Source organism: Sturnira hondurensis, unplaced genomic scaffold (assembly GCF_014824575.4).
Source record: "Sturnira hondurensis isolate 20B ecotype Veracruz unplaced genomic scaffold, ASM1482457v3 Scaffold0007578, whole genome shotgun sequence".
Classification (NCBI taxonomy): Eukaryota; Metazoa; Chordata; class Mammalia; order Chiroptera; family Phyllostomidae; genus Sturnira; species Sturnira hondurensis.
The window spans coordinates 2035672-2062124 of NW_028080209.1; the positions used below are offsets into that span (position 1 = coordinate 2035672).

The 26453-nt window shown below is 41.2% G+C and overlaps 1 protein-coding gene and 1 long non-coding RNA gene across 2 annotated transcripts in view; one reads left to right on the top strand and one right to left on the bottom strand.

Moving 5' to 3' along the window:
- LOC118991513 (uncharacterized) overlaps window positions 1-26453 on the top strand; it is a 27382-nt gene continuing 929 nt past the window's right edge. The window contains exons 1-2 of the long non-coding RNA XR_005067436.1: window positions 1-137; window positions 24374-24510. This is a non-coding gene — a long non-coding RNA (uncharacterized LOC118991513). The remainder of the gene's footprint in view (window positions 138-24373; window positions 24511-26453) is intronic.
- LOC118991512 (40S ribosomal protein S10) overlaps window positions 26194-26453 on the bottom strand; it is a 6984-nt gene continuing 6724 nt past the window's right edge. Inside the window, exon 6 of the mRNA XM_037052795.1 lies at window positions 26194-26280. Within this exon, the coding sequence (XP_036908690.1) occupies window positions 26239-26280 (42 nt within the window). The 3' untranslated portion in view covers window positions 26194-26238. The remainder of the gene's footprint in view (window positions 26281-26453) is intronic.

Consider the following 26453-nt stretch of genomic DNA (forward strand, 5'->3'; position numbering starts at 1 on the left):
CCGGCCTGCTAGATGACCACGCTCATAGCGCTTGCCGCCTTCGAGAATCGCACCCGCCCAGGCTGCGCAGCGTAAATGAGCGTCTTGAATGAGTGGGCCGAGCGACTCCAGGCGGTCTCTACTCCAGGAGCGTAAGGGTGAGGTTGGTGAGAACCTCTGAAAGAGCGTGCTGGAGCGGGGCGGCCTTGCGAAGGAATGACCAGGGTGGAGCCTCAGCTATTCATCCTTGCGGCTCTGTGAAGAGGGAAACAGGGACTTGCACAAGGTCACGCAGCGAGTCCTAGGCCAAAGATGACCTAAGGTCAGGCCGCCAGGGTCTTGACATTGCCAGTCCATCAGGCAGGGGTTGAGAGGCAAGGTTTGGGGAAAAAAGTGGAATGCAATTAAACGCAACGAGAGTACACCCCGAGATCCCTGGGATTAGGTACTGCACGGAAATGGTGGGGGCTGGGGCGGGGGTATGTTGGGAGGACTGGCATGGTTCACTGACATCCAGAATGTCTGGAAGTGTGGTACATATAACAAATGTTTATCATGGTATCCTTTATTTGTGCAATAAAGCGAATACTTCCTTTCTAGGAAAACATGAGGGCCAGAAAGGAAGATACATGTATGTATGTGCGCACATAATGCAAATCATAAGGCATCATCGTTTCCGGCAATAAATGGAGTGTATTGTGAATGTCAGACAGATTCTTCAGGGAAATATACAGTCAAACACACTCGAGCTGGCGTAAGCTTTGTCACTGTTATCAGCAGCCCAGACCTCCAATGCCTTAAACATGTTGAAAATCCTGTATAGGATTTATCTGTGGGTTGCTTATTACCCTTTTTGAATTTGCTTGTATCAGGATATGAAACCAAACAAACCTAGGTTGGAAACTGAATTAATTTATTTTTCCTCTGTAAAATAGAGATAATAAACCTGCTTGGTGCCTGGCACATAGTAGGCAGTCGTATACTGCAGCTAATATTACTGACATTTCACACAACTCTTGCCACATAACATATGGAATTTCAGTTAATTTTGGTCAGTCCTCATAAGTTTCCCAAATCTTGGTCATTTTGGTTGTCTTTCTAGCTTTTTCTCTGCCATAGACGAATTGGTTTCCCAAATCTTGGTCATTTTGGTTGTCTTTCTAGCTTTTTCTCTGCCATAGACGAATTGGTCTATGGCAGAGAAAAAGGTCTCTAAATAAAGGTCTCTAAATAATGGTCTCTTATTTTAGAGACCATTAGGTCTCTAAAATAAAGGGGGAAAACCCCCAAAAGTCCTGATTGTAGAAATACCAGAAGAAGCACGTTGTCAAAAATTTGAAAAATACAGAGGGCCTAAAATACTAAATTATGGGTATCTTTGAGCACCTTCTGTAGAAATCTGTGTCCTACTTTTTTTCTGGTCTTTCCCACATGCTGCTAAGTTATTTTAAAATACCATTTCTAATAACTACCTAATAGTCCATCACAGGGGTGTATCATCAATTATTTTGCCATATCCCATTGTTAGAAGTTTAGGTTGTATCCTCTGTTTTTTTAGAGAAGCAGTGAACATCCCTGTATGTAAATCCTTGTCCATATCTCAGATTGCTCCTCAAGATAAATTCTCAGGGGCAGATCCAGGGGGTAGGAATACATCTTGCCACCAGCTGCCAAAGCCTTTGCAGAAAAGGAGCAGTACAATCACACCATCAGCTAGACAGCTACATGTACGATCTGCCACTTTATTAAGTTCAGAGCAGAACTCCAAAAGGCATTGCAGGTTTCAGTACACAAGAGCAAAGATAGTTAGATTGTAAACTCCTTAAGGGTAGTCTTGTGTCATTTACCCCCATACCCCCATATCCTAGCACGAAGCCTTGTCCAAAATAAGGGCTCAGTAAATGTTGATGGAATAGATGGATGGAGGTTTTTTATTGGTTTCTAATTCCATCTCCAGCTTTTATGAGCCTGTTTAGTTACAAGAGCCTACAAGACCACTCCCAGATCCTTTGTCTTAGTAGTAATCATTACTTTCTCTTGTTCAGGGAACATTAACCAAGGGATCCCAACCTTTCCTGGTGGAACGTAGATAAATATTAGATTTAAACTCCTTCCCAGAGTCTCAGTTACCTACAGTCGATGCATCCCAAAAATATTAAGTGGAAACTCCAGAAGTAAATTAAGTTTTAAATTGCATGCCTTCAGAACATGCATCATCCCTTAGTTAAGCATCTCCACACTACACAGTGTCCTTTCTCTGTTAGTCACTTAGTAGCTATCTGGGTTATCAGATCAACTCCTGGTATCTCAGTGCTTGTGTTCAAGTAACCCTTCTTTTACTTAATGTCTCCAAAGTGCAAGAGGACAGCAGGTCCTCAAATGACTTCCTTTCATTATAATGTTGCCAAAGGAACTTAACTCTTACTTACAAAATTAGTCTATGGTAAAATTGGTTTTACTACATGTCGTTTCACTTAAAGACACAGAAACTTTTTTTTCTTTAGTCATATTTTATTGATTATACTATTACAGTTGTGCCTGTTTTCCCCACATTCATCCCTCTACCCAGTCCACTCCATCCCCTCAGGCAATCCCCACACCATTCTCCATGTCCATGGGCCATGCATACATGTGCTTTGGTTACTCTGTTCCCTGTGCTGTACTATACCTCTCGATGGCTATTCTGTAACTACCAATTTGTGCTTCTTAATCCCTTCACTTTTTCACCTATACCTCTGACCTTCACATCTGGCAACCACCAAAATGTTCTCTGTATCTATGATTCTGTTTCTATTCTGCTGTTTGCTTATTTTGTTTTTTAGATTCAACTGTTGACAGATATGTATTTATTGCCATTTTATCATTCATAGTTTTAATCTTTTTCTTAAATAAGTCACTTTAACATCTCATATAATATGGGTTTGCAACTTTAGTTTTTTCTTGTCTGGGAAGATTTTTATCTATCTTTCAATTGTAAATGATAGCTTTGGTAGGTAGAGTAGTGTTGGTTGTTGGTCTGTGCATTTCATGACTTTGAATATTTCTTGCCAATTCCTTCTTGCCTGCAAAGTGTCTTTTGAGAGAAATTACCTGACAGTCTTATGGAAATTTCTTTGTGGATAACTAATAGCTTTTTTCTTGCTTTAAGATTCTTTGTCTTTATGGGATGGGAGTAATAGACAGAAAACTGTACTTGAAAAAGAATAAAAAAAATGTGGAAAAAAAGATTCTTTGTCTTTAATCTTTGGCATTGTAATTATATGTCTTGGTGTGAGCCTCTTTGGGTTCATGTTTGGGACTCTGCACTTCCAGGACGTGCCTATTTATTTCCTTCACCAAGTTAGGGAAATTTTCTGTCATTATTTTTTCAAATAGATTTTCAATTTTTTGCTCTTTGTCTTCTCCTTCTGGCACCCCCATGATCAAAGTTGCCCCAGAGGCTCATTACATTAGCTTCATTTGGGGGGGGGCAGGGGCGGGATTCTTTTTTTCTTCTTGCTGTTTTGATTTGGGTTGTTTTTGTTTTGTTTTGTTTGTTTTGCTTACTTACATTCCAAATCACTGTTCTGATTCTTGGCTTTATGTATTCTACTGTTGATTCCCTGTAAATTATTCTTCAGTTCAGTTAGTGTATCCTTCATTTCTGAAGGATCCTGCATCCTTTTTATGCTATTGAAGTCCTCTTTGAGTTCATCTGCTCGTTCCCCTAAGTTCACTGAGCATCTTTATAACCTGTGTTTTGAATTCTGCATCTAATAGATTGCTTGTCTTCATTTTGTTTGTTTTCTGGAGTTTTGTTCTGTTCTTTGATTTTGGCCATGTTTGTCTCCTCATTTTGACAGCCTCCCTGTTTGTTTCTGTGTATTAGGTCGAGCTGTAATGACTCCTTGGCTTGATAGAGAGGCCTAATGTAGAGGTGTCCTGTAGGGTCTAATGGCATAGCCTCCTCTATCACTCAAGCTGGGTACTTGAGGTGCACCCACCATGTGGCCTGTGTACACCCTCCTCTTGTTGGTGAAGCTTGTTTGCTGTTGACAGGTCAATAGGAGAAATTTACCCAGGCCAGTAAGCTGCAAGAATTGGCCATGACTTCTGACCACCAACCTCCAACCACTATAGAGGATCATCTGTGAGGGGCCCACTCCACAAAGCAGGACTTACTTCAGCAGGGCTCTGATAAGGCCACCCCTTGAGTGTGCTGCTTGTGGAGATCGTTGGGTGGTAGTGCTCCGACATGGTCTGTAGCTGTCCAGTGGGTGTGCAGGCTCTGGGGCTTTCCAGACCGTGGTCAGCTATCACCTGTGTTCTGTCCGAGGCCATGTGGCATAAGCTACAAAGCAATATGCGGGTGGCTACTACTTGTGCTGGACTTGGAGGTGCCCAAGTAAGGCCAAGCTATGAAGTCAGAGGCTTGCCCAGTGGCCCTGGCCTGGGCCAAGTTAGCAAGAGGTATGAGGCTTGCTGAGGCCAGATGCTGCTTGTTTGAGAGGTGTTAGGAAAATATGAACCATGAGCTAAAACCAGCCATTCATATAGAAAAGCCACTGGAAACAGCTTGGGTGGGCCTGAAATTTGGGTGAGGCAGAGCCTCAGGGAATCACCAAGGTGGGACAAACCATCTGAGCCAGGTTGATGAAATCTCAGATATGGTGCCTGTCTGCTGGGTCTGTGGGAGGAGGGCTCAGAAAAGGAGCAATGGCCTCTGCCAACAGTTCTGTCCAGGAGAAAGCTGTCCCCCAGCTGTCGCCCTGCTGCCAGACAATTCAGTTCCTCCTATGTACCTGTGGGCCTTTCAAGCTGCTGCCCCACTGTTGGAGCTCAGAGAGAATAAGTCTGAGTAAGTCTGTGGGCCTTTTAAGAGGAACTGCCTGGGAATGCAGCAGTCTCTGTCCTTCACAACCTCACTCCCCCTGTTTTTTATAGCCGGAAGTTATGAGGACTTATCTTCCTGGCCGTGGAACCCTGGGCTGGGGGTCCACTGTGGGGCTGGCACCCTTTGCTCCTGAGAGATCCCTCCTGATTTTTATTCACCACACATGGGTGTTGGACCATCCTGTTCTATGTCTCCATCCCTCCTACCAGTCTTGATGTGGTTTCTTCTTTAATTCTGTAGTTGTAGTACTTCCATTGAGTTCAATTTCTGGCAGTTCTGAATAATGGTTGTTCTGTAGTTTAGTTGTAATTTTGATGTGGTTGTGTGAGGAGGTGAGCTGTGTTTACCTAGGCTGCCATCTTGGCTTTCTCTAAAGTCAGAGAGCCTACTGACAACTTTAAGGATGGATTTAGTGTAGTGATATTGGCAATTCAGATATGCCAAAGAGATGCTTCCTTTAAATAAAAAGTATATATATATACTTTTAATATATATATAATATATATATAATATGTATATTATATATATAATATATATATATTATAGGAAGAAACCTATTATATATAGGGTGTGGTACTCATAGTTTCAGGGGATCTTAAAGCTTATCCCATGTGGATAAGGGGGACTCCTGTACATACTGTCATATTATTCCAGTTAAATGCTTCTCCAAAAGTCCTATAATAAAAAATGAGTATGTAAAATGTTGCCTGTTTCCTTATAACCAGAGTAAATGGTAAGGTATTTCTTTAGTTGCTTAAGCCAGAAACATGGGAGTCATTTATGTATTTCGTATATTTCATCTGTTGATAACACTATTACTTCTGCTTTCTTGACGTCAACCCAGGCCCTTCCCTCCTTGCCATCTGCCAATACTTCAGTAGGATTCTTCCTCTTGCCTCTTCTTGGCTCCCATCTAGGCCGCCCTTCAGCCCCATCCACCCACAACTTCAAGAGGAATCCTTCCTAGATGCATGACTGCGTAAGTTGTGGCCTTGATTAAAACTGTACGGATGCTTTTCAGTTTTTTGAAGTTAAAATTCAAATTCTACCAGGAGATACAAGGCTCTGCAGGAGCTGACCCCTGCCAACTTATCCTATAGTCTAGTCATTTGGAATTACCTCTAGTTTCTTGAACCTCTAGACAGCCTTCCAAGTCTTGAATATGCTTCCCTGTTTGAAGGGCTCATATTCCGAGACCCTCACACATTCAATTGTCCACCCCCACCAACCCAAGGAGAGGTCAGATTATACTTATCCTTCAAAACTCAAATTAAAAGTCACCTCTGGAAGCCCTCCCTAACTGCCTCTGTGCCACCTGTTAGCTGGGGTTTGTCCTGCTTTATCACGTCATTTGTCACATAGTGTTGTCCTTGTTTTCTTGCCAATTTCACATTTCAGACTTCTTGAAGGTATGGTCTGTGTCTCACTTATCCTTATTACTTCACTCAACATTTATCCCAGGACTTAACACAGAACACATCTCAATGAAAAATTTGTTAATGAAAGAACAGCTATTGCCCTTCCAGAGCCTGATCTTAAGTATAAAGCTCAATCACTTGCCCAGTATGAATGAGACTCACTTGTTCTAGGAACACCCCGTGTGACACACCTAAAATCTGTCTTCCAAATGAAGATCACACAGCATTCTCTTTGTCCCACATTCCAGAGATCATCTGTAGTAATTCTGTAAGGCTGATCCTGGATAAAATGACATATAAAATACAGAAAATAGGTTTTTGTAGGTTCCTTACCTGAATCTGCCCCCTTAACATGCCTCTCACTCCTTCCACCTCCCCAGGACTGCCTTGTCTAGCCATCGAGTTCCCCGGGAGCACCTTCTGTTTCCGGTCTTTGCTTGAGAATTAGCTACCTATTTCTGTGTAATGAATCTCCCCAAAACTTAATGGCTTAAAGTCATGAGTTATTTATTATTTCTCATAGTTTCTATGGGTTATGGATCCTGGAGTGGTTTGGCTGAGCAGTTTTAGTTTGGTGTCTTTCGTAAGGTTTCAGTCAGGTGTTGGCTGGGGCTACATCTAAAGGCTTGACTGGAGCTGGGGGCTCCAGTTCCGGGGGCTCCCTCATGTGGCTGGCAGTTGGAAAGAGGCTCAGTACCCATCCATGTGGACTTATCCATGGGGATATTTGAGTATCCTCATGACATGGTGGCTGGATTCCTCCCAGACCAAATGATACAAGATTCCAAGACTGAATTGCAGTGTCTTTTATGACCTAGCCTTGGAAATCATACTTTATCAGTTCCACAGCTTTTTACTTATAACATAGGTCAGCCTGACTCAGTGTGGGAGGAGGGTACACAAAGGCATGAATAGTAGAAGGCAGGGATCGTTAGGAGCCATATTAGAAGCTGCCTACCACACCTCTAATAAGTTAACATTTGTAATAGCATCAAAAAACATCAAAATCTACCCTGGCTGATGTAGCTCAGTGGATTGAGCATGGGCCTGCAAATCAAAGGGTTGCTGGTTCAATTCCCAGTCAGGGCACTTGCCTGGGTTGCAGGCCAGGTCCCCAGTAGGGGGCGTGTGAGAGGCAATGACACATTGATCTTTCTCTTTCTTTCTCCTTCCCTTCCCCTCTAAGAGTAAATAAATAAAATATTTTAAAAAGTCAGAATCTAGGGATAAACATAACAAAAATTGTGTAAGAGCTGTATACTGAAAACCACAAAATATTGCTGAGAGAAGGTAAAAAAGGCCTAAATAAATGGAGAGATACGTTATGTTCATAGATTAGGAAACTCAGTATTGAAAATAATCCATTTTCCCTAAATTGATACATGGATTCAACACTGTAGGGGATTGGTTTGTTTTAGTCTGGTAAATGTGACTCAGCTCTGTATGGAAAACCTACAGAAGGGAAGTGGTGGGCAAAAGCCAGACCTTCAAACTGAGTTTTCCCATGGGAATCAGGCCTAGAAAATACATAGACTGTTATGGCTTGCTCCTGCTAAAACTCCATGACCCTGGTTTAAAACAATAAATGTGTATTGTCTATCTTCAAGGTAATTTCCAAAGCCTGTATAAATTTCCCCAAGGACAGAGCTAATCAGCTCATTGCCATTCCCCTCTGCATGTTATTTTCATTTTCTTGATTGTACCTAAAATGTAGACAATAATATTCTATGTAAAAGATTATAAATCTTTCTCTGATGTAAGACCCGAGGAATATAATAAAAGCCTGTCTAGGCAAAGGTCAAGGCGCTCCCCTCTTGAGGGGGTGGCCGAGGCATCCATAGGCCCTCTCCCCTTGAGAGAGTAGTCATGCTGTTCCCTTTTTCTCTACAGGATTGTTGTCGCATGTGCATTCATTCTCATTGTCAGCCACAACAGGCAGACTCTGCTGGCTGGAGTCCGCCACAAACACAATTCTTATAAAAATATCATCAGATTATTTAGAAGAAATAGGCATAATGATTGTAATATATATGAAAATGAAAGGTTATAAAATAACGTTAAAAATCTTGAAAAAGAACAGAATTGAAGGATTTGTTACTTAATTTCAATACTTACTGTGAAGTCACAGTAATCACCCAGGCCAGATAGCTTAGTTGGTTAGGTCATTGTCCTTATATGCCAAGGTTGTGGTTTCAGTCCCTGGGCAGGGCACACACGAGACTCAGCCAATGAATGCATAAATAAGTGAAACAACACATCAATATTTCTCTCCCCCTCCACCTCTTTCTCTAAAATCAGTAAGTTAACAATTCACATAACATGACAATCATCAGGACAGTGGAATAATGGTGTACAGACAGACTAATAGATCAATGGAAAAGAATAGAGAACCCAGAAATAGACCGACACTTACATGATTATGTGACTTTCAGCAAAGGCATCAAACAATCCAGTGGAAAAAAACTTTGTAACAGAAGGTGCTGGAATAAATGGATATCCATATGGGAACAAATGAACTGTGACTCCTTCCTCACACCATATGCTAAGATTAATTCAAGATGGATCATAGATATTAACATAAAACTAAGACCCTAAAGACTTTTGTGGAAAATATAGTATATCTTTCTCACTTAAAAGATAGCTAGGTTACAAAAGCAATAACCATAAAAGAAAATCAATACATTTGACTTTATCAAAACGAAACACTTCTGCTAATCAAAAGATGCCATTAAAAAATTAATGGACAGGAAGGAGAGACTTATGGCCAAGATGGAGGCGTAGGTGGAAACACTGTGCCTCCTCGAACAACCAAGTTTAAAGACACGAAGTTTTATTAACAAAAACGCAACCAAAACACACAAAATTGAACTGTATGGAAGTCCAACAACAATGAACCATTCTGCCAGACCGGTAAGAGGGGAAGAGTCAGCGGCTAGCCGAAAGGGGTCGCACAGGATAAGGTGGCCACACTGACCCAGGAGCAAAGGTGGCAGTTGGCAGATCCCAGATGTGGGGTGGCAGTGGGCAGACCCAGTGGGGGCACAAGGCAGCTGTGGAGCTTGGTCACACATTCGCATGCAGATAAACCAGGCAGAGGAGCGAGCAGTGTGACAGCCTGCACAGGCTAGGGCCCCAGCAATGGGAATTAAAGCCTAAAAGCACCAAGTGGAAAAACTTTTGGGATTGAGGTGCCAGGAGAAACTCCCAGGCTCACAGAGAGTTTGTTGGAGAGACCCACAGGGTCCTGGAGAGTACACAGACCCACACTCCTGGGAGCCGGCACCAGGGGGGCCCGGTTTGCTTGCAGGAAGCAGCAGAGGGGACCAAGGTTCAAGACAGAGTGAAACAAATGTCATTACCCCTCCCTGACCCTGGCCCCACATCCAGCGTCACAACCCAGCAACTGGGTCACCCCACCCTGGTGAACACCTAAGGCTCCACCTCTTATACATAACAGGCGCGAACAGACCAAAACATTATGGCTCAAGAACAGCTCAAAGCCCCAGAGCCAATACTTCTAAGTGACCGAGAAATAGCCAACCTATCAGATGCACAGTTCAAAATACTGGTGATCAGGATGCTCACAGAATTGGTTGATTTTAGTTACAAATTAGAGGAACAAATGGAGGCTAAACTAATTGAAATGAAGGGAAATGCACAGGAAACCAATAGTGATGGAAAGGAAACTGAGACTCAAATCAAGTGGATCAGAAGGAAGAACGAAACATTCGACCAGAAAAGAATGAAGAAACAAGAATTCAAAATAATGAGGAAAGGCTTAGGAACCTCCAGGACATCTTTAAATGTTCCAACATCCAAATTATAGGGGTACCAGAAGGGGAAGAGAAACAGCAACAAGTGGAAAACTTATTTGAACAAATAATAAATGAGAACTTCCCCAGTCTGGCAAAGGAAATAGACTTCCAGGAAATCCAGGAAGCTCAGAGAGTCCCAAAGAAGCTGGACCCAAGGAGGAACACACCAAGGCACATCATAATTACATTCGCCAAGATGAAAATGAAGGAGAGAATCCTAGAAGCAGCAAGAGACAAGGGGACAGTCACCTACAAAGGAGTGCCCATCAGACTGTCAGCTGATTTCTCAAAAGAGACCTTCCAGGCAAGAAGGGGCTGGAAAGAAGTATTCCAAGTCATGAAATCCAAAGACCTACATCCAAGATTGCTCTATCCAGCAAAGCTTTCATTTAGAATGGAAGGGCAGATAAAGTGCTTCTCAGATAAGGTCAAATTCAAGGAGTTCATCATCACCAAGCCCTTATTATATGAAATGTCAAAGAGACTTATCTAAGAAAAAGAAGATGAAAAATAGGAACAGTGAAAGGACAGCAAACTCACAGTTATTAACAACCACACCTAAAATAAAAGCAAACTAAGAGGACAGCTAGATTAGGAGCAAAGCCATAGAAATGGAGATCACATGGAAGGTAAGCAACAGGGGAGTGGGAGGAGGAGAAGGGGGGAGAAGGTACAGAGAATAGCATAGACAGTAGGTAGAAAATAGACAGGGGGAGGGCAAGAATAGTATGGGAAATATAGACTCTAAAGAACTTGTGACACGGGGTCATAAACTAAAGGGAGGCAATAGTGGGGGAGGGAGTGTGCAGGGTGGAGGGGAATCAAGGGGGGAATAGAACAACTGTAATGGTATAATCAATAAAATATATTTTTAAAAAAGAACTATTACAACTCAAATTTTAAACTGGGCAAAAAGATAGCCTTTTCAACAAATGATTCTACAAACGTTGGACATCCGTAAGCAAAAAAAATGAACCTCAAACTAAGTGTAATACAAAAACCAACTCAAAGTAGATCATGGATTTAAATGTAAGACATAAAACTATAAAACATTGAGGAAAAAAGCATGGGAAAATCTTCACATTTAGCACTAGACACTTAGATTTAATAAAAACAAAGAAAAAATTGACATTGATTACATCAAAATTTCAGTATTTTTCTCTGTGGAAGATCCTATTAGGAGATGAAAAGATGAGCTACAGGCTGGAAGAAAATATTTGCAAATCATATATATGACAGAGAACTAGTATCTAGAATAAAGAATTCTCAAAACACAACAGTAAAAAAACAAAACAAAGTCCAATTAGAAAACAGGCCAAGACATGAACAGACCTTTCACCAAAGAGGATATATAGATGGTAAGTAAGCACGTAAAAAGATGTTCAACAGCAGAAGCCATTAGGGGAATATAAATTAAAGCCACAATGTGATCTCTACATACCTATAAGAATGACTAAAATGTACAATAGGGACCTAACATTAAATGCTGGCAAAGATACAGAGAAATTGGAGCATTTATATGTTGCTGATGGAAATGTAATATGGTACAGTCACTCTGGAAAAGACTTTCTTAAAAAATTAAACATGCAACAACGGTACAACCCAGCAGTTGTACTCCTGGACATTTATTCCAGAGAAATAAAGATTTGTTTACTCAAAAGCCTGTACCTAAATGTTTATAGCAGCTCTATTTGTGATTGCCAAAACTGGCACCAGTCCAGATGTCCTTCAGTGAATGAATGGTTAAGCAAACTGTGGTGCATCTATTCCATGGAATATTAGTCAGCAAGAGGAAGGGACAAACTACTGAAACATGAAACAATCTAAATGTATCTTCTGAGAATTATGCTATGTGAAAAAAAGCTAATCCCAAAAGATTGCATACTATATGATTCCATTTAGTATCGTTTGTGAAATAAAACTAGAAATAGAGTACAGACTAGTGCTTGCCAGAGTTTGGGAGGCTAAGGAGGTGGGACAGAAGTGGGTGTGGCTATAAAAGGGCAACCTGAAGGATCTTTGCGGTGATGAAAATATTCTGTCTCTTAAATATGTCAGTATCAATATCCTGGTTGTGACATTGTTTTGTAAGATTTTATCTTCGAGATAATAGTTTGCAAGATGTTACCACTGAGAAACAAAATAAAAGGTACACAGACTCTGTATTATTTCTTACGAATATATGCAAATCTACAAATATCTCAGTATTAAAAGATTAATTTTTTGAGGGTCCAGTTTTTTCCAGGTTTGTGGAAGTATAGTGGATACATTAAAAAAATTATTGATTAAAACTTGGGCAGCCCTAGCTGGCTCAGTGGCTCAGTGGATTGAGCACCAGCCTGCAAGCCAAAAGGTCACTGGCTGGATTTCCTGTCAGGGCACCTGCCTGGGTTGCAGGCCAGGTCCTCAGTTGAGGGCATGCAAGAGGCAACTGATCAATGTTTTTCTCACACATTGGTGTTTCCCATTCTTTCTCTCTCCCTTACCCTCTCTCTGAAAATAAATAAATAATTTAAAAAATAAGAACAAATCCTTATTCAAAAAAATTTTAAGTGGTCAAACTATTTAACAGACACTACCCAGAAAAAGACGTAAGAATGGCAAAATAAGCACTTTAAAAAGAGTTCAATACACTTGGCTGGTGTAGCTCAGTTGGTTGGGCATCTTCCCACAAACTGAAAGGTCACTGGTTTGATTCCTGGTCAGGGCACATGCCTGGGCTACAGGTTCGGGCCCCAGTCAGGGTGCATATGGAAAACAACCAATCAATGTTTTTCTCCCTCTCTCCCTCTCTTCCCCTCTCTCCAAAAAATAAAATAAAAATAAAAAACTAAAGGTGTTCGACATTGTTAGTCATCAGGGAAATGAAAATTAAAACCACATGAAATACACTAGGATGGCTAAATTTCAAAATAAAATGTTAAAAGACCTACCAACAGCAGATATTGGGAGAATGTAGAGCAACTGTAACTCATACATTGTTGGCAGAAATATAAAATGATACAACTACTTTTGAAAACTGTTTGACAATTTATCAAAAGAGTTAAAAATATACCCACCCTATGACCTAACATTTCCATTACTAGGTATTTACCCAAGGGGATTGAAAATATATGTCCACAAAAAGCTTGTACGAGAATGTTCATAAAGCTAACATAGCTAACATTTGACAGCATCCCAGGTGACCCTCAATCCAAGGATGGACAAACTGGTATAGCTCACAATAGAATTAGCCCAAAAGAACACATTACTGAGCCCTGGCTGGTGTAGCTCAGTGGATTGAGCGCAGGCCTGCGAACCAGAGTATCGCGGTTCGATTCCCAGTCAGGGCACAGGCCTGGGTTGCAGGCCAGTTCCCAGCAGGGAACTCACGAGAGGCAACCATACATTGATGTTTCTCTCATTCTCTCCTTCCCTTCCTCTCTAAAGATAAGTAAATAAAGTATAAAAAAAAAAGAACACACTACTGATAGACATGTATCAATATGAATGAATCTCAAAAACATTGTTTGAGTGAAAAAGCCTTAAACAAAAGAGTCATGCTGTGTAACTCCTTTATATGAAGTCCTGGAACACGCAGAACTAGTCTCTTTAGGGGACGGCAGGGGAGCAGAAAGCTTTGTGAGTATGGAAGATGTGATTAACTGGCAACAGTGAGGAAAGTTTCTGAAATGATTGCAAAATTCTGTATTTTAATAGAGGTTTGGGTTACACAGGTCATATTATCACAACATAATGAAATCACACGTAAGATTTGTGTATTTCAAGATTGCTGGAAGGACGGGGGTATAAATGGAAATTGAAAAAATAAAGATTAAATAAAAAAGATTTCTGTATTTCATAAGTGTAAATAATCCTACTGATCTATAAACTGATGATATTCATGGGGTTAGAGAACTATTATCTGAAATTTATTTGAACATTTATTTTAAAGATAAGATATATCGGTGGATGGATATGTGAAGAGATGGATGGAAGGTAAATAGATAAATGATAAGTAGTATAGTAAAATGTTAATGTTAGAATCTAGGTGATGGGCATGTGAGTGTTCTCTGTAAAAGTCTTTATTGAATTTTATAGTAAGAGGCTACATTTTTATAATAAGTATTAATTTAAAATGAACCATGACTTTTGTATCACTCCATATACAAAAATTAATCTGAGAGGATCATAGACCAAAATGTAAAATCAAGACTTAGCATCATTAAGAAAGTATAACAGGCCCTGACCAGGTAGCTCAGTTGGTTGGAGCACTGTCCCATATACAACAAAAGGTTGCAGGTTCAATTCCCAGTCAGGACACATACCTAGGTTGCAGTTTCAGTCCCCACTGGGGCACATGTGAGAGGCAACCAATCAATGTTTCTCTCTCACATTGATGTTTCTCTCTCTCTTCCACTCTCTAAAAGGATAAATATTTTTAAGATTTTATGTATTTATTTATTTAGAGACGGGAAGGGAGGGAGAAAGAGAGGGAAATGAAACACCAATTTGCGAGAGAAACATTGATTGGTTGCCTCTTGCTCACCCCCAAAATGGGGACCTGGCCACCAATCCAGGCATGTACCCTGACCTGGAATGGAACCCACAGCCTTTCATCTGCAGTCCAGCACTTAATCCACTGAGCCACGCCAGCCAGGGCAATATTTTTTTAAAAAGAAGAAAATGAATAGAGAAGACTGGAAAATGCATTTGAGATCTATATTAAACAGATGACTGATATGCCAAATATATTTTTAAATTTACAGAAATTAATAATAAAAATTGTTTAATGGAAAAAATAATCGAACAGATGTTTAATGTAAGACACAAAAATGCGCAACAAGCACATTAAAAGGTGCTTAAGATCATTAGTTATCAGTTAACTGTAAATTAAAACTACAGTGAGATAGTAGTTTCTCAACTAGAAACAACTTCACTAGTATAAGTGAAGTCAAAAAGACAACAGTGAATATTGGCCACAGCCAAAACTGATGCAATGGGTGTGTAGAAGCTGCACAATGAAGCAAGCACTATGAAGATTTGGAAAATTCTTATTAAATTAAAGACAGGCCTAGTCTATTACCCAGCAATTCCATTCCCAGGTATTTGCCCAACAGAATTGAATGCAAATATTTACAAAGAAACCTTTTTTAAAAATGATTTTATTTGTATTTTACAGAGAGGGGAAAGGAGGGAGAAAGAGAGCGAGAGAAACATTGATATGTGAGAGAAACATCAATCTATTGCTTCTCACATGTTCCCAACTGGGGACCTGGCCAGCAATCCAGGAATGTGTCCTGACTGAAAATTGAACCCGCAACCTATTGATTTGCAGACTGGCACTCAATCCACTGAGCCATACCAGCCAGTGCCACAAAAACACTTGCACAAGAATATTCATGGCACCCTTATTCATAACAGTTCCAAACTTGAAGAAGCTCAAATGTCGATAGAAAAATGGGTAAGTTGTGTTTTATTTAGGGAATAAATAGAATAAAATGGAGTGCTATTCAACAATAAAATAAAACAAAGTACTGGTACATGCAACAATACAGATAAAAGTAGAAAAAGTTAGTCATAAAAAGTAAATAGCAGCCCTGACTGGTGTGGCTCAGTGGGTTGGGCAACATCCTGAAAACTGAAAGGCTGCCACATTGGATTCCCAGTCAGAGCACCTGCTTGGGTTGCAGGCCAGGTCCCCAGTTGGGGGTGCACGAGAGGCAACTGATTATGTTTCTCTCCCTCTCTTCCTCCCTCCCTTCCCCTCTTTCTAAAAATAAATAAATGAAATCTTTTTTTAAAAAGTCAAATATTAGCCCTTGCTTGTATGGCTCAGTGGATTAAACACCAGCCTGCAAACAAAAAAGTTCTGGTTTGATTCCCAGCCAGGGCACAGTCCTGGGTTGCAGGCTAGGACAGGTCCCCAGTAGGGGACGCATGAGAGGTAACCACACATTGATGTTTCTCTCCCTCTCTTCCTCCCTTCCCCCCTGCCTAAAATAAATAAATAAAAATCGTATAAAAAATCAAAGATTATATAAATCAATTTATACAATGTCTGAATACAGATCAAACTGATCTGTGGTGGTAGAAATCTGATACTGGTTGTAGGAAGGTTGAGGAAGGAATTGGCTGGAAAAGGGCAGGAGAAAATACTATGGGAAGAAAAAAATGTTTTTTTCTTTTGTTTGGGGCAGTAGTTATACAAAAGTATGTAATTATCCAAATTTACTGGATAGGATCTGTGCATTTTATTGTATGTTCCTTATAATTTAATGGAAAGGTCTAAAAGTCATTTTTAATATCCAGTAAAGAACAGAGAGAAAACAAAATTAAAATTAATTCCATTTAAAATAACATAAGAATGTTTAGTAATAAAGTTAACAAAGACTTTGCACTAAAAGTTATAAAGCATTGTTGAGAGATATTAAAGAAAATCTAAAATAAATGGAGAGCTATGCCAGGTTAATAGGTTGAAAGACTGGGTAGTGTTAAGAAGTCAATTCTCCCCAAATTGATCTATACTCAAAGCTATCCCAATCAAAGTCATGGCTTTTTTTCCCCTTAGAAATTGACATCCCGATTCTAAAATTTACATAGAAATATAAAAGGCTGAAAAAATCTTGAAAAATAGTCAAAACAACTTTGAAAAAGAAAAAAGCTAGAGCACTTACCTGACTTTAATACTGTAAAGCCATAGTAACCAAGACTGTAATTTTGATCTGAGGATAGACATGAAATGATATAAAACAGAGACCAGGAATCAACCCATGTTTGTCACAACCTACTGATTTTTGACAATGGTGCCAAAGCCAATCAATAGGGAAAGGAAAATATTTCAACAAATAGCAATGGAACAACTGGATATTCTTATTCATAAGAAAAATAATTAACCCTGACCCCTACCTTACACTATATACAAAAATTAATTTGAGATGAATCATAAACCTAAATTTAAAAGTTAAAACCATAAAACATTTGGAAGGAATCATACGAGAACATTTTTTGGACCAGGGAGATTTCTTAGCAGGATCCAGAAAGCAGTAACATAAAAAAATAATAAATTGACTTCATCAAAATTGTAAAACTCTGCCCATCAAGATACCTTTAAGAAAGTGGATAATCAGCCCTGGCTAGTGTGGCTCAGTGGATTGAGCACTGGACTGTGAACCAAACTGTCGCTGGTTTGACACCTAGTTGGGGCACATGCCAGGGTTGTGGGCCAGGTACCACAGTAGGGGACACTTGAGATGCCGCCACACATTGATGTTTCTCTCCCTCTTTCTCCCTCCCTTCCGCTCTCTAAAAATAGATAAATAAAACTTTTTTTTAAAAGAAAAGAAAATGGATAATCAATCTAGGGACTGAAAAAATATTCATAAAACATATTACTGATACAAGACTTGTAAAGACTTGGGAAAAATAAACGGACAGACACTTGACAAAGAAAAATATACACATGGCCATTAAGTACAAGAAAATGTGCTCAACATCCTTGGTAATAAGTGAAATGCAAATTAAATACTGCAGTGAGAAACCACTGCATCCCCATTAGAATGGCTGAACTAAGAATGACAGTACCAACTGTTGGGGAGGATGTTGAGTAACAAACTCATACATTGCTGTTGAGAATATAAAATAATACCGACAGTTTGGAGAACTGTTTGGCAATGTCTAATAAAGTTAAACATGTATCTACCTAATAAGCAAGTAATCCCACTCCTGAATACCTGGGGGTAATCAGTCAGTGTGATAGGCAGAATAATGGCCCTCCAAATGTGTCCACATCATAACCCCCAGAACCTGCGACTACATCATCATACATGGGAAGAGGGAATTTGCAGGTGTGATTAAGTAAAGGACTTCAACATGGGGAATATTATTCTGTTCAATCTCAGTGGGCCAATGTAATCATAAGGGAAACAGGGGGGCAGGAGAGTCAGACAGAAAGAGATGTAACGACAGGAGCAGAGATGAGAGAGCAATTTAAAGATGCTACCCTGTTGGCTTCAAGATGGAGAGAGGCCATGGAATGCAGGTAGCTTTTAGAAAAGGTAGGAAAACAGAGCTTCCCCAAGGCTGCCAGAGAAACACAGCCCTGCTGACCCATTTTCCACTTCTGACCATTAGAATTTTAAGGTAGTTAAGTTTGTGTTGCTTTATGCTACTACGTCTGTAATAATGTTATAGCAGCAATGTGCAAACTATCATACCTAGGAAAAATGAAGATATGTCACAAAAGACTTGTAAGAAACATTCACAACAGCTTTACTCACAGTAGCCAAATCACACAGACGCCCGTCCATGTTGGTGGGTGGATCAACTGGGAAGGGACTTGAAGGAATTTAATGGGAAAGTAAATTGTGCTGTATCTTGAGGAGGGCTGAGGAATGAATGGTCAATACCCTTCAGCCCAAACCAAAAATATACTTGTAGTTGAGTAACGTTGAATTTTTTGCTCCTTACAGTGAGGGAGAACACACACTATGGAGAAGCAGAGTCTTAGTAAAAAAGTGTTAAGAGTGAGCTATTTTAGGACTTCGGTTTGTGCTAGGTGATTTCGGGGAGGTGTTAAGGAAGCAGGGCTTTGCTTTGGATTGGATGATATCAGGAAGCAGGTGACTGAGTATCTCACAAAATCTTCCTGCCTTGGCTTCATGTAGCTCAGTGGATTGAGCCCGGGCCTGAGAACCGAATAACTGTGGTTCGATTCCCAGTCAGGGCACATGCCTAGGATGCAGGCCAGTTCCCAGCAGGGGATGTACAAGTAGCAACCATACATTGATATTTCTCTCCCTCTCTCCTCCCCTTCCCCTTTAAAGATGAATAAATAAACTTAAAAAAATAAAATAAAATCTTCCTTAGGAGGGAGGAATGGACTTGCCTGAAGTTTTAACTGCTAGGGATGCAGCAGTCACTCATTAGCTGGGAGAGGGGTATGTTGTATTTTAGTGGTTTGCACAGCGAACTTGTTTTATATGTACTTAGGTAAGATTATAAAGTAGCTTGACTTTTGCCTACTTTACTAGTAAAATGACTTTGTTCTGATGTTGCTGTCTGGTGGCACTGTTTATGTCTAACGGGAGAATGAAAGGACTCACTGGGGGAACCAGGCCAACTTCAAGCATGCCAAGGCCTAGCTCTAAGGCTCGGGCCAGTTCCTGGATATCAGGGGCTGCTTTTCTCTTTCTCAGGGCTGTGATTTACACCCATTCCTCAAAAAGGCAGAGTTGAGCACTGACCAGTGTGGCTCAGTGGGTTGGGTGTTGTCCTACAAAACCAAAAGGTCACCAGTTCAATTCCCAGTTGGGGGCATGTGAGAGGCAGCTGGTCAACACATTGATGTTTCTCTCCCTCTCTCCCTCCCTTCCCCTCTCTCTAAAAGTAAATAAGTAAAACCTTTAAAAATTTTTTTTAAAAGAGTGGAGTTCAGATTTATATATTTCAAAGTCAATTTTATCCAAAATGCCTGTATAAAAAATAAAAATGAAAAAACAAACTGCAGTACAGTTACACAATGGACTACTGTGCAGCAAAAAAAAAGGAACTACTGATACATGCAATATTATAGAACCTCAAAATATTATGCTGAACAAAAGCAACCAGACACAAGAGATCAGACTGTATAGTTCCATTTACCTGATATTGTGGAATAGGCAAATTTACAGATACTAAGAACAGCATGGGAAGTTGTTAGGGTGATGAATATATTTATAGCTTCGTTGTAGTGAAGGTTACACAACTCTTGTTTATCAAAACGCAGAATGGTATTCCTAAAAAGGATTTTACTGCATGTAAATTGTACATCAAACCCGATTTTGGCTTTTTTTAAATCCTCACCCAACCAAGGACATACTGATTTCAGAAAAAAAGGGAGGGAAAGCAACATCCATGTCAGAAATATCAGTTAGTTGCCTCTCATACATGCCCCAACTGGGACCAAACCCTCAACCTACGCATGTGCCCTGACCAGGAACTGACCGTGCCACCTTTCGGCCTACAGCATGACACTCTGACCAACTGAGCCAGAGCAGCGTGGGCAATAATCCTGACTTTAAAAAAATAACCGAGTTAGGAGCAAGAGGGGAATGGGCGTAGGTATTGATGTAACAAGAGTAGGAGAATGTTGATGGCCCTTAAAGCTTGGTGGTGGGTATATGGTGACTTATTATACTTTCACTGATTTTACATTTGTTAGAACTTTTCCATAATAAAATTTAAAAAATTTTTAATGGAAAGGAGAACCCCACATGATGGAGGAAAAGATGACAGTGAGAGGGCTTTGTCCCCTAGACGTCCTCTTCGCATAGGAATGAATTGATGCCCCTAGTCTCAGACTGACCTTCTGCTCTTCGTGCACTTAAACTAGACCCATTTATTTGGCATTACTTGCTGGTACTTTTTAGAATTTTTTAATGTCTTTTGGTTTGTAGCTTTTATAAATTTGCTGTTTTGAGGTCTCCTTACTCCTTCAGCTTGGGTAGCCTCTCCCACTTACTACTGACTTATTTTTAAGGATGTCCTTTTCCTTACAATGGCCCCTTTGATGCAGCAGTAAAACATGCAGGGCTCATTTTTCAAGTGGCTATTCTTTGGGATGTGTGCCATGCATTTATCAGGGGCTTCCAAAACAGCACTTTTAAATAGAAATGGGCTTCAGGCTTTCTATTGGCTGTAACTTTTTAAACAATTCCTTTCATTTCTCCCCCTTAATGCCCTCATTCTGTCCTCATTTTCCTTTCTAAAACTGAGCAATCAAGTGATGGATCCCCCTCCCCCCCCGCCCCCTGCCATCAGGCTGAATGTGTACTGTGGTCACTTACTGAGTGGTTTACTCATGGCCACTCAGTACCCAGTGTGGTCACTATGCAGACTTGAATTCAGGTTACTACTTCCTGCAGTAGGAGTTCAAGTACTTGCCAAGCAGCCAGCACTCTTGGTCATGCCAATCCTCACCTTCATCTTGTTAACTGGCTCAATATCACTCAAGGATAAAATCCAAACTCTTTGTCCTTGTTAGAGTGGCTAACATAAAGACCAAAGAAACCATGGGTGAAAACGAGAAGAAAATGAGATTCATACACTGCTGGTAGGAATGCAAAATGGTACAGCCTCTTTAGAAAAGTTTGGCAGTTCCTCAAAATATTAACCACAGTTACCTATAACCCAGCAACTCCATTCGTAGGTATATATAACCAGGAGAAATGAAACTACACGCCCACACTAAAACTTGTACAGGAATGTTCATAGTAGCATTAGTCACAGCAATCAAAAACTGGAAACAACCCAGAGGCCCACCAACACATGGATAAAAAAAACCCTGTGGAATATGCATACAATGGAATACTACTCAGCAATAAAAAGGAACTATGCCACAACACTGATACAAGTGAAAGAAGCCAGACCATACAGTGCATATTGTGTAAGTCAATTTTTATAAAACTATAGAAAATGCAAACTAACCCATATTGACAGAAAGCATACCACTGGTTTTTGCCTGTTGATAGGGGTGGGGGTGGGTGAGGGATTACAAACTAAAAAAGGAAACTTTTGGAGTGATGGGTATGTTCATTATCCTAATTTCATGAATGTATACACATCAAAATTGATCAGATTGTACACTCTACAAATATGAGCATTTTGTCAATTATACTTCTATGAAGCTGAAAAAATAAAATAAAAAGAATACAAACTCTTGGGCTGGCCACTATTACTGCTTCATACTGTTTTAGTTCAAACTGTTAATATTATGCTCAGATGGTCAGTGACCCACTAGGGGAGGCCTTACCTGGATGTTATTTGCTCACCTCTTCCTCACAGGTTACCAATAAAACTTTGGCTATAGCCACTAGGCCACTTACCACTTCGCATGTGTCTAGGTCTGCCTTCCTTAGTTCTGGCAGAACTCCATAGCAAATATGCATCTCAGTCACATTTGCATTCCCAATTTAGGCCTGCAGAATTTTTTTTTGCACAAGTGTTCTTTCCACAGGAGGGGACATCATCTCAGAAACAACTCCTTACGGAACATCATTCATGCAGCTAACAATTACAAAGGAGTAACGGTGCATGCACTGAGTAGGCCCCCAGAGGGAGGCTGTATCAGGGGAAATGGACAGGTGTCTATTAGTTCCAATACAGTCTGCTGAAGCTCAGTTGTTGCAGGCACTTAACAGGGAGGCATCTAACTTGACTTTGAAGCGGGGGTAGTTCTGTGGGCAAAGGCTTCTTGCCCAGGTGATACTAATCTGAATAATAAATAAGAGCCCTCATGTGGGTGGGAAGTGCAAGAGTTTCCCTGTAAAAAAAAAAAACAACAAACCACTGCACATATAAAAGTCTGAAGGTGAGAAAGTGCATGAGCCAGGTTAGCTGGATTCTGGATTTGGAGCCTTGTTTTGATAGGCAGATGGGAAGTTGTCATGGATCTATTAGCCATGAAAGGAGTTTTGCATTTGTCTAGAGTCTAGAAGACCCCAGAAGGAATACAGAGCTTCTAAAGGACATTATTAAGCTGGGGAATACCTTGTTTACATTTGTCTTTCTGAAAAATAACCTGGGCTGTGTCACAGACTGGTTGAAAGCAAGGCAAAGCTACCTCTTAGGGACTGCATTGGTTCTGGGAAAGTTAAATGCGGTCAGAGGCAGAGGCAGAGGCAGAGGCAGAGGCAGAGGCAGAGGGCAGAGGGCAGAGGGCAGAGGGCAGAGGGCAGAGGCAAAGGCAAAGGCGGGGAGGATTGAGCCAGGAGGATGTTACACCTCTGCCCCGACCCCAGCCCGGTCACATTCTGGCCCAGACCACCAGCTTCCCTTCACAGCATCCCTGAGATCAAGTGGTTGTTCTGAAAGCCAAACCAAAAAGACCATTTCTCACCTAGATCACTGATCCTGCCTCTGAGAGCTAAGAGTGCTTTAACTCATTCGAAATTTACTCAAGCCTTGTCCCAGAGCATAACTGATTAAACCAGAAGTGATTAAACCCAGGTCTCCCTCATCTGTGGGCTTTGAAACAACTGTTCTAATTAGTGCTATCAACAAGACTCCTTCCTCCCATCTCATTCTCCCAGGTCTAAGAAGTGAAAGAATTGGTAAATCCATTCCAAGGGTTCAGCTTTCAAACAGCAGTAGCCCAAGTCCCCACATTGCTGTGGGCCACTTCTTGGCAGCATTCCCAACACTCTGGGGAACAGTGTGGGCTCTGGATAACAGGCCTGGCTTTTGGAGCCAAAGGTAGGAATGGGAATTCCTAGCCCAGTGGGTCCACACTGCCCTGCTGAAGGCCCACACCAGGCACTTCTATAGGGAGTGTGCTAGTGGGTCCTCATGTCTTCAGGGCTAGAAGCTGTATCCTTCTTAAAAATGTTTCCCAGCATCTAACACAGGCATATATGTAGCTGTTCTCTATTTAAATCCTCACCCAAGGACATGCTTATAGACATTAGAGAGAGGGAGGGAGGGATAGGAAACATGGATGCAAGGTAGAAGTATCAAATGGCAGCCTCTTGTATGGTCCCTGACTGGAGACTGAATGCACAACCCAGGCATGTGCTCCAACCAGGAATTGAACCTGTGACCTTTCAGTTTACAGGACTACACTCCAACTGAGCCACACCAGCCAGGGCTGGCAGCTGTTTTAAAGGTCTACCAAATTAATCAAAACAGAAGGGCTGCCCTGGCTGGGTAACTCGGTTAGAATGTCATCCTGATATGCCAAGGCTGTGGGTTCGATTCTGGCCAGGGAACACGCAAGAATCATCCAATGAATGTCTAAGTGGAACAACAAATCAATGCTTCTTTCTCCTGCTCTAAAATAAATTTAAAAAATTAAAAACAAAAGTAGGGCTTCAAGAGTCAGAGACTTAGAGCGCTATTGGCACCACCAATGAGGGGCCTGTATTTTCCAGGGAAAGGAGAACTGTGTCCATATTGGGAAGTTTGTTAATTTACAAAAATCTATCTCTAGTTGCCAGTTTCCAAAATTCCTTTAAAAATCTTTTGATACCTTTTTTGTTGGTAGCATTGAGGGTGGGGATTAACTGGTGAGCTATGGGCCTGGAGACCAACACTGGCAGATGGGCCAAGACTCCCCGAAAGTATTTGTTCAATGATGGACCAACACAGGCGCCCAGGTGGGCCTATCTGTACCCCTCATAACCCACCCACCCCAAATGATTTTCTCAGGCACTTTTAATAGCACATATTTTTTCCCTAGCTTTACTAAAACAAAAAACCTCCTTCATTTCTGGCATCGGTTTCACAACCAGACACCATCTGACATTTCTATTTTCCAGTGAAACCTTTTTCAGATGCCCTGAATGGTCTCACTTCTCCCCGACACTCTCCACCACCAGTCACTTCAGCCTTCACTCATCGCCCTCAACTACCTTCCATAGAATTCAGACCGGACATTACAATACTTACACATATTTGGCATGGACTCAAGGTATAGTTTGGTTTTGTTTTCCTAGACTGTGTGGTTCTTTAAGGCTAATTTCAAAGCTTGTCTCCCAGGGTACTTACTGGCACTGATCTCTGAAAAGCTAATTAATTATTGATTGGCAGGGGTCATTCAATCTACCCAGGTGCAAGCAGAGGCTGGGAGACAGCAAGAGCCACTACCACCTGCATGTTTTCACCTACAGGCTCTACCTCTACCCTGTACTATAGGTCCTTCGGGTTTTCCCAGCTCCCATAGGTGTTCTTTAAGAACACAATTTGGAATTAACTGAAATCACAAGGAAAAGGGGTTAGCAAAAAGCCCTAATTGAAAAGGGATGTTTTAGTGCCAGAAAATCAACAACGCTATAAAGAAAACCCATCCACTTGCTCAAAGGCCTTGATGTGAAACAGAAAGGCCAGGAGCTAATAACATTTCACAGTGGAATCCAGGTTAAACAATTACAAGGCGTGTGAACACGGGCAAACCACTTGACATCACTTGAGCTGGCAGTAAAACTGGATAAAAAGCAATCTTTGGCAAGGAAGCACTGAAACAGCTTCCCCAAACACAACCTCTTTCTGCCAAAGCAAGCTTCCACTTATTGGTGGTTGATTCCAAAGCACACTCCCGGCACCAAGTTTAAGTGCACAGTTGGAGTTGCCGTTAGCTGCCACCTCGTGGTCGCAATCAAAACTGCCTCTTAAGCTCTGGCTGGTGTAGCTCAGTGGATTGAGCGAGGGCCTGCGAGCCACACAATCGCATTTCAATTTCCAGCCAGGGCACATGCCTGGGTTGCAGGCTGGTTCCCGGCAGGGGACTTATGAGAGGCAACCATAGTGATATTTCTCTCCTTCTCTTCCCCTCTAAGGATAATTAAATAAAATCTTAAAAAAAAAAACCAAACAAAACCCTGCCTATTAAGTCTGAAGCGGCTACAACAAAATCACCTGTGTAAATTTGATATCCCACTTGTCTAATATCATCCAGCTTCGTATAATTCTTGGTTCACAGTACCCACAAACATAATTTCCAATTTCCAGTACCTCCTAAGAAGATCCACTTCTATTGGCTACCAGTTTTGCTGGCTGGCCCAGAAATGCTGCCTCAAAAACTCTGACCTCTATTTAGAAAGCTCATTATACTGCAAGTCATGCCGAAGAAGGCTTTTCATCCAGCAAACTTGCCTAAAGGTTATGCTCACCTTTCCCGACACTGCCATGTATGTGGTGTTTGCAATGCAGGATCATAGAAAGGGTCCCATCAAATCTTCCTCTGGCACCTGTACCAAAACTGGACTTGGCCCCAAGGGATATCTCAACACCCTGCTCTTGTCCATTAACTCATATTTTGGTATTCCCAAATAGGCACAAAATCTGTTCCAAGACCAACAAAATAGCAACTTCTCACCACACAGAGCTGAGCTGGCACGGCTGTCTGGTAAGATGTTCAGCTTTCCAACTGCTTCCCAGAAATGGTACCACACAGGACAGGACTCTGTAGAGAGGCATCTGCTGGAACAAAGTGAGCCCAAGGCAACGCCAAGTACCGCAGCTCTATAGAAACAAGCGATGTCACCCTGAATAAGACAACTCCCCAAACCAACCCAGTCTTGCCCCATTTACATTCTGTCCCTTTGATCATTCCTATTCAAGCTCCATACTGCAAACAAAACAGGGGCACACAACATTATTTTCTGACAAGTTTATTCAGCACAAAATACCCCCTCCAACTTTACTGAGGTGGTTGACCACGTCCACGACCAAATCCGCCTCTCTGCAAGAGAAAGCACATGACATAATTGTTAGCAGTAAGCCAGGGCACAGCAGGCCTTCTCATCACTGGTGAGGCCGGCTCACAGATCATAAATCCTAGCCTTACCTTACTGGCTATAGGGCAACATTCACCTCTCACTCCTGTTTGCTCATTTGTAAAACGAGAATATGGAT